The following is an 8,278-nucleotide window of genomic DNA, read 5'->3' as shown; positions in this document are numbered from 1 at the left end:
GGAATTCGGAAAACCAATTGTACACAGTCTTATTGGATGGTGCTTCATCCCCAAAAGCCAAATGAAGTCGCTCGATGCATTGTTTCAATGTTAAACTACATTTCAAATCATAAAAAATCATTGCGTGAAAGTGTTCACGAGAAATTTCCATTTCTCACACGAAACTACTATTTCAAACTGCTGTGAAAAATAAACTAATAGGCTTAAACAAACAATCAAAGATAATTTAAACATAAAAAAAGGTCTATTCTTCCGATTTTTATAATAGCGGAACACAAGCGCCACTGATGGTGGTAGTTTGCAGAAACTTTTCTAGCAACCCACGTAGTAATTAAATAAATTCCTCCAATCAGCTCATTTACTTCTGCATAGCAAAAAGAACCTGTCTAAATACAAGAAACATAAATCATACATCAGTACTCATCCCATTCCTGCTGCAGCCTCCAAGGAGGTATGGTTTGGTTTGTTTTGGATTAGTGTTCTGTTTTTACTGTGAGCTCCACTACACTCATACCTTTTTGCCAAATATAGCATTTAAAAAATCATTTTATTTGCATTCAGTAATTATAAAAGTTTGAGATAGACACTGTCTCCCCTGTCTCTATTGACACTCCACTACTCCCAAGTATTTATTATCTGATGTGATGGTGGTTCTATTACCATGCATCGTTTTAACTCACTGATTACATTATTTACAAGTGCAAGCATGTATAATTTACATCATTATATTTACTATTATTACATTCACTGCTACGTTTTGTGTGATTCTTGTAGAATTTTTGAAGTGGAAACAGGAACTGAATTCAACCAACCACTTCACCAGATCAGGACAAAAAACACTTCAGGATGGATGCATGAAACAGTGGTACGTTTGTCAGCCAGCAATCGAACGTGTAAACTGTCCAGCAAGAATTGAAGCCACAATAAATGAAGAAACTGGCCACATAACTGTATTTTATTATCATACCCATGTTGGTCATGCACAACCACCACAAACCATTGGTAAATATGGCTATTACAACTGAATTTTGAGGGTATGTGTTAATACAGTGTGTCCCACAAAGGGGTTTACACTATTTGAATGTTAATAACAGAGAAAGTACTACAGATAACCTGATGGAACTTTTTGTGTCTAGGTCTGTCATGATTAGTGCTTGTTGCCATTCATTTGTTTTTCTTGAATGTCAGTTCAGTTGCCAGTAGTGACAAGATGGCTGGGAACCTTTCCATTGAGCAACGAAAGTGGATTTTAAAGTGTTTTTGGAAATGTGAGAACATGAAAGAAGTGCAGAGACGATGGCGGGCAGAATTTGATACTGTGCCACCGTCACGTGTAACAATTACGAAATTACGCGACAAGTGTGAGAGGGAAGGAACTGTGTGTGATCTGGAATGGACTGACAGGAAGAAATCAGTATCGGACGAAAGAGAGATGGAAGCAGTGGTACAAACTTCACAAGTTCCCCCAAGAAGTCCGTACATCAAATTCTGCCCGCCATCGTCTCTGCACTTCTTTCATGTTTTCACATTTCCAAAAACTACTTTCTTCCAGGGCCAATCTGAAGAGCAAGTTACACACACATATGCATACACATATGTACGAGGGGATATCAAAAAGTAATTGAGTAAATGTTTTACAGCCAAACGGAAATGTATTCACAAAAACTGAAATATACATTTTGAAGGTTGAACATTACTCTACTTTTCCACATAACATCCATTCACATTTATACAGTTGTCCCACCGTGACACCAATATATCAATGCCCATGCGGTAGAAATCTTTCAGCTGGACGCGTAACCAACAATATACGACTGTCACAACTTCCGTGTTGCAGCTGAAGTGTTTGCCGACAAGGTGTTCCTTCAGTGGGCCAAACAGGTGAAAATCTGATGGGGTCAGGTCTGGACTGTATGCTGGATGCTTGAGAATTTCCCAATTCCAGGAATTGGCTTTTTGCGTCACTGATGCAGCCACATGGGGACGAACATTGTCATGGAGAATGATGACCTTCTCCAGAGATTTTGTTGGACGTTTATGGCACAGATCAGCTTATAGACGATCCAGTGTGGCACAATATGCAGCAGCATTTACTGTTGCTCCTTTTACGCCTAAATCAGCAAGAATGACACCCTGGCTGTCCCAGAAAAAGGCAAGCAAAACCTTTCCTGCACACAGGGTTGTCCTGAATTTTTTGGATGGGGGCGAGTTTGTGTGTTTCCATACCATACCCTGTCGCTTTTGTTCAGGAGTGTAACAAAAAACCCACAATTCGTCCCTGGTAAAAATGCGGTCAAGGAATGCATTTCCAGCGCTATGGCAAATGATCAAGACTCTATCCCATATGGTCCTCCATATGCTGTGGTGTGAGCTGTCTGGGGACCCATCTCGCTGACACTTTGCGATACCCAAGTTCTTCATGGATAATGGAGTATGCACTGCCGTATGAAATGTCCACTGTTGTTTGGTTTGTTGACCGTGGGTCCTCCTGAATCAATGCCTCCACAGTGTCAACATTGCTCTGTCTGTGGGATGTGTGAGGCCGTCCAGAACGGGGTTTATTGAAGATATTTACATGCCCTGCGTTGAACTTTGCACATACCAGTTACAGACATTTCTGAATGTCATGCACGTGTTACCATACACTGCACACAACTCACGATAGATTTCAGGTGGTTTCTGTCCCTTTGACCACAGAAACCGAATCACACTCCGCAGCTCAACTCTGTTGAACGTCTCAAGCGTAGCTGCCATTTTGAAACGACTGCCTCTCTGCATGCGCGAGGTGCACTCACCCGACACCTCATGGAAAGGTGGCAAAATACAGAACTTCCAAATGTATATTTCCGTTTTTGTGAATACATTTCCGTTTGGCTGTAAAAAAATTACTCAATTACTTTTTTATATACCCTTATATAAATGAAACAGAAACAGAATGTTTTGTTTAACATGAAGAACTGTTCCAAAGAGGAAACATTATTGGTATGTGTTACTTTCTTCTCATTACACATTGAGTGTTTTGGAAGGTGTTGGTATAATATATTTTGTTAGGTACAAGATGTACATTTGATATGAATGTCTTTAGTACATTGTGTAAATTTCAGTGTCTTATTGAGCATAATGCACGTACATGTTTCAAGTTGCTTTACACACCTGCATGTGCACTTGTATACATGAGCTGTCTCAAACTTTAGGTATAGCTGTAATATAGTTTCTCATTGTAGTGAGTTTCATGCAATAGTACCTTTTGTTAGAGTAGTGCTATTTAAATTATGTGATGAATGCTTCCTTATTAGAGTAGAATAGAATTGCTTACAACAGACACACAGCCAGGCTCTATTGCTTGGAAAGTAGATGCTTCTTATGCCACAGTCACATTATATTGTTTGCTGGTAGCTGCTGACTGTTTGAAGTAGCCCATGTTCAACTTTAGCAGCCATCAGCTGAACACGTTGCTGAAACAGGACCTACTGGTGACAGCCAACAGCCATTCTGAATGCTGTAGTACGACAGAGGTGGTTGGCATTGTGGTCTTATTCCCTTGTGCTGCAGTGATGATGACAGAAAAATGGTAAAGCTGATTAGATGTCTTTGCAACTGGTCAGTCCAGTCCCTCTTTCTACACTCTAAACAAACAAAATATAAACTAGATATAGAAATGTTCTCACAGTTTCTATAATATTTAGAGATATATGAAATGTGACTCCACAGAAAATATACTCTATGTGATCAGAAGTATCCGGACACCCACCTGAAAATAAAGTTCAAGTTTGGCCAACTCTCCATCGGGAACACTGGCAGTCAATACAGTGTTGGCCCACCCTTAGCCTTGATGAAAGCGTTCACTCTCACAGGCATACTTTCAATAAGGTGCCAGAAGGTTTGCTAAGGAATGGCAGCCCATTCCTCGCAGAGCGCCAAAATGAGAAGAGGTATTGATGTGGATCGGTGTGGTCTAGCACGAAGTCGGAATTCCAAAAGATGCCAGAGATGTTCTATGGATTTCAAATCAGGACTCTGCGCAGGCCAGTCCATTAGTGGGACGTTGTTGTCGTCAAACCACTCCCCCACAAACCCTGCAGTATGGACGGGTGCTCGGTCGTGTCGAAAGACACAATTATCATCCCCGAACTGGTCTTTGACGGTAGGCAGCATGAAAGCTGTTAAAATGTCAACGTAGGCTTGTGCCGTGACATTGCCATGTAAAGCAACAAGGGTCCCAAGTGCCCTCCAGAAGAAACATGACCACACTGTAACCCCGCCACCTCCGAATTTCACTGTCGGCACTATACAGGCTGGTAGATGTCGTTCACTAGGCATTCGCCTCATCCACACCCTACAATCGGATCGCCACATTGTGTACTTATGATTCATCACTCCACACAGCGGTTTTCCAATGTTCTATGGTCGAGTTTCGACGCTCCTTGCACCACACGAGGCGGCGTTTGGAATTTGTCTGTGTGATGTTTGACTTATGGGCAGATGCTCGGCCATGGAAACCAAGTTGCCGCACCTTGCGCCAAACAGTAATGGTGCTTGGAGTAGATCCTGATGCAGTTCGGAATTCCTGTGTGATGGTGGCGATGGATGATTGACGATAATGCTGTACGACCCTCCTCAACACTCGATGGTCTCTGGAGGTCAACATGGGAGGTTGGCCTGCACGCTTTTGGGTTGTACACATACCTTCACTATAACATGGGAAACAGTGGACAGAGGAATGTTTAGGAGGGTGGAAATCTCACACACATACTTCCTACACAAGTGGTACCCAACCAACTGACCACGTTGAAAGTCTGCAAGTTCCTCAGACCATCCCATACTGCTGTCTCACACTGTCTGCAGACTACTGAGTTCCCTGACTATGTGTTCCATGCGGTAGATGGCAGTACTGTGTCGCCCTCTATGATAAACAAACGTTTCGCGGTGTGTCCGGATACTTTTGATCACATAGAGTATCTGTTCTCCATTCATTTTTCTTTCTGGAACCATTACAAAGATTAAATTGACTGGGGATGCCATTATTGTTTCCTTAGATATCTATAGAATTGCCCCTTTCTTCAACGTTTGCTTGCAAGTTATCTTCTTTCATTCCCAACAATCCTACTAACCCTCTCCTCACGATCCTACAGAAGACAGCTTCTAACAATAACTTCTGTACTACCATTTCCTACCAGCAGTGCGTGAACTTCTGAGCAGATCCTGCTTGCTGCTGTTGCTGCAAGCAAAAGCAACCAGCAGCTGACAAACCAGACCTATGTGACCGCAGCTTTAAGGTTTAACTTTTGGGTTGTAGGGTAGAACTCCCTGAAGGTAGTGGTATGTAGTTTATATGTTTCTTTGCAGTGAATATGAAAGACCCCATATATAGTGTTGCTTTATACTTTTTTTTTTATTTTGACTATGGTTGTTTATAATTTTGTCATATAACTATTTTTAGGGCTGAAGCGATATCCCTCTTTGCCGATACCAATACAGATACCCGGACTGTTTTAAACTGATGCTGATAACACCAGTTGACATGGGTTTGGATGACTGTTGTCTGAATAATTTCAGAATGCTGATTCCAAAAATGAAATCCATTTTTATCCATCACGTCCAGCTTTTTTTAGAAAATAGCAATATATTAACTACCTTAATTTCACAATAAAATGTGTAGTTCCATAACTACCTCAATACATGGCTCTGTTTAGACGGTGGTAAAATATTACTTTTCTACAATACAATTCCTCCAATTTTGAACTAAAGAGTGATCGAAAAGTCCCTGAACCCAAACTTCAAATTTTTTTTTCGCCGGTCGTTATTATGATAATGTTAACATTTCTGTGGAAGCTGGTTTGCGAGGGTCTTGGCTGTACACGACACAAGAGATGGTGCTGGGGAGTGGCGCTAGCAGTCGTGGCAAGGAAATGAGCTATGAGCAGTGCTGGTAACAAAATAATCAGGTAAACCAAACCAACAGTTAACCTAAACTGTGAAAGCAAGGAACAAGTGGACTTTACCTGCGTGATCGTGTAGATCTTTCTCATTAGATATCTGGGTGGATGTAGGCACATCACAAGAGATGCTGAAAGTGTTCCCCATGCTGCAGCGACGGCACATGTTTCTTGCTACGCGATGCAGAATAGGCACATTAATTGCAGTAATGCACTGGGCAATGTTGGTTTTCAGGGTATCTAAATCGTGGGGATTATTTTCGTACACTTTCCCCTTCAAATAACCCCACAAGAAAAAATTGGGTGAGGTTAAATCAGGTGATCTTGCCGGCCAAAGCCCTGATGAAATCAGGCGGTCATCAAAAAATTCACGCATAAATGCCATGGTGGCATTGGACGTATGGCATGTTGCCCCGTCTTGTTGTAACCACACATCTCGTTCATCGGTGTCCAAAAGCGCGATAAACTGCTGTATAATGTCCTGGTACACAATAGAGTTCACTCGGTTTTCGAAAAAAAATGGTCCAATAATTCGTGATCTGGACACGGCACACCAGACACCAATTTTCTGCGAGTGGAGGGGGACCTCGTGTAAAATTTGTGGATTTTCTGTGGACCAGTAGCAAGTGTACTGTGCATTAACATGACCTGACAAATCTAACCAGGCCTCGTCCGTGAAGTATACCTTATCAAGGACAGCAATATTGTTGTGAGTGAATTGTTGAAACCACCGACAGTACTTAATTCGATCACCATTGTCACCTGGTCGCAGTTCCTGAACCACTTTCACGTGGTATGGCCGTAATTTTAACTGTTTTGTTGCCTTGTGTACTGAGCCATTAGATACGCCGACCTCTTGTGATAACCGCCGCAGTCCTTTCTGCGGTGATTGTTTTAATCGTGCGGCGACGTCTTCCAAAACATCATTCGTCACAACTAAAGGGTGCCCACTACGCGGCTTATCGTGCACACTACCATGTTCACGAAATCTCTTGATTAATGCATGAAGAGTTGATTTACTCACAGAACGGCCAAAACGCCTCTCAAATTTCTCGTTCGCAGCACTGTATGATGTCGTTTTCAAATACTCCTCTAACAAAAACACACGCTTCTCCACCGACAAACTCATCCTTGCAACTGGCGTGATTATTTTGTTACCAGCACTGCTCGTAGTTCATTTCCTCATAACGACTGCTAGTGCCATCTCTTGTGTCGTGTACAGCCAAGACCCTCGCAAACCAGCTTCCACAGAAATTATTACATTATCATCATAACGACCGGTGAAATTTTTTTTTGAAGTTTGGTTTCGGGGACTTTTCGATCACACTGTATAAATGTACATAGAATAGTAAGCATTTAACCCACCTTCTATCTTCATAAGACACATTGACATGAAAATTGTAAACATTTATTACGTATGTTCCATTTTCGAAATCACTCATAAAAATTTCCTTCACAAAATGTTCAAAACTCAGTGTTATAATACAGTAGGCTGATTGAACTTAATGATGTGGAGAAAATTCCTCACATGATAGGAAGAAATTTATATAATATTTTCTTCATCAGCATTCAAAATACTTTCAGAATCACTTATTAATTTGAAAACAACCTAAATTTCCCTTGCATAAATTTCTTTTGAAGCGTTAGGTAATAGATGTAATGTAATGGCAAATACGAGAATTTTGATAGTGAAAAATTATGACATGATGGAAAAAAATGGATGTCATTTCCATGATCAGCATTCAAAATACTTCCAGAATCACCTATTGATTTGAAATCATTCAATTTCTTTTCCCCAAAATGCAGGGCTGTGTAATTCTATAATTCCAGTTTAAAATAACAAATGCTAGTTACTGAGTTACGACAACTCAGCAGATGAATGACATTAAAAAACTTGCAAATTGTTCTCAAGTAGCATTATAGCACTTTAGAATGTCTTCCGACATTTTATGTGAATCTCTTTCTAGACCAGAGGATGCAAAAAGAAGAAGAAGAAGTTTTTGAAATGTTGCAAGCCTTTATAAAGTGTTGCAGTTACACGAAAAAAAATCGATGGATTATTAATTTGATTATTGATTATGTATTATTCAATTTAATGTAAGCAAGATTCTTGTTGTTTGGGTTAACCTGGGGAGGGAGGAAATGGCATAAAATATATTCAAATGCAGAAATATAATAAGGCTCAATTGACTGGCTTTTATGCCCTGCTGTCCATTATTTTCTGTGATGTGCAATAAAAACAAGTCTCTGCAGTGTAAGTACAGCCAGCAGTCACACAAAAGACTTACACTGAAGGGTAGGAATCCACAACCCTCCCTCCTCACAGTGATAGTCATCCCTTT

The 8,278-nt window shown here is 40.8% G+C and overlaps 1 protein-coding gene across 1 annotated transcript; it reads right to left on the bottom strand.

Moving 5' to 3' along the window:
* Positions 1 to 5,967: 5,967 nt before the first annotated feature.
* Positions 5,968 to 7,065, bottom strand: LOC146004209 (uncharacterized). Its single transcript, XM_083142879.1, has one exon. It carries the CDS (start codon positions 7,063 to 7,065, stop codon positions 5,968 to 5,970), a length of 1,098 nt encoding a protein of 365 aa, XP_082999005.1.
* Positions 7,066 to 8,278: the final 1,213 nt, after the last annotated feature.

The sequence above is a fragment of the Lepisma saccharinum genome, chromosome 21 (assembly GCF_977018435.1).
Source record: "Lepisma saccharinum chromosome 21, izLepSacc3.1, whole genome shotgun sequence".
NCBI lineage: Eukaryota > Metazoa > Arthropoda > Insecta > Zygentoma > Lepismatidae > Lepisma > Lepisma saccharinum.
The sequence above is the reverse complement of the archived record's forward strand: the minus strand, read 5'-3'. Positions and strand labels throughout refer to the sequence as shown.

Coding starts and splice junctions, on each gene's coding strand:
- LOC146004209 (XM_083142879.1), bottom strand. CDS start 7,065: ATGAGTTTGTCGGTGGAGAAGCGTGTGTTTTTGTTAGAGGAGTATTTG.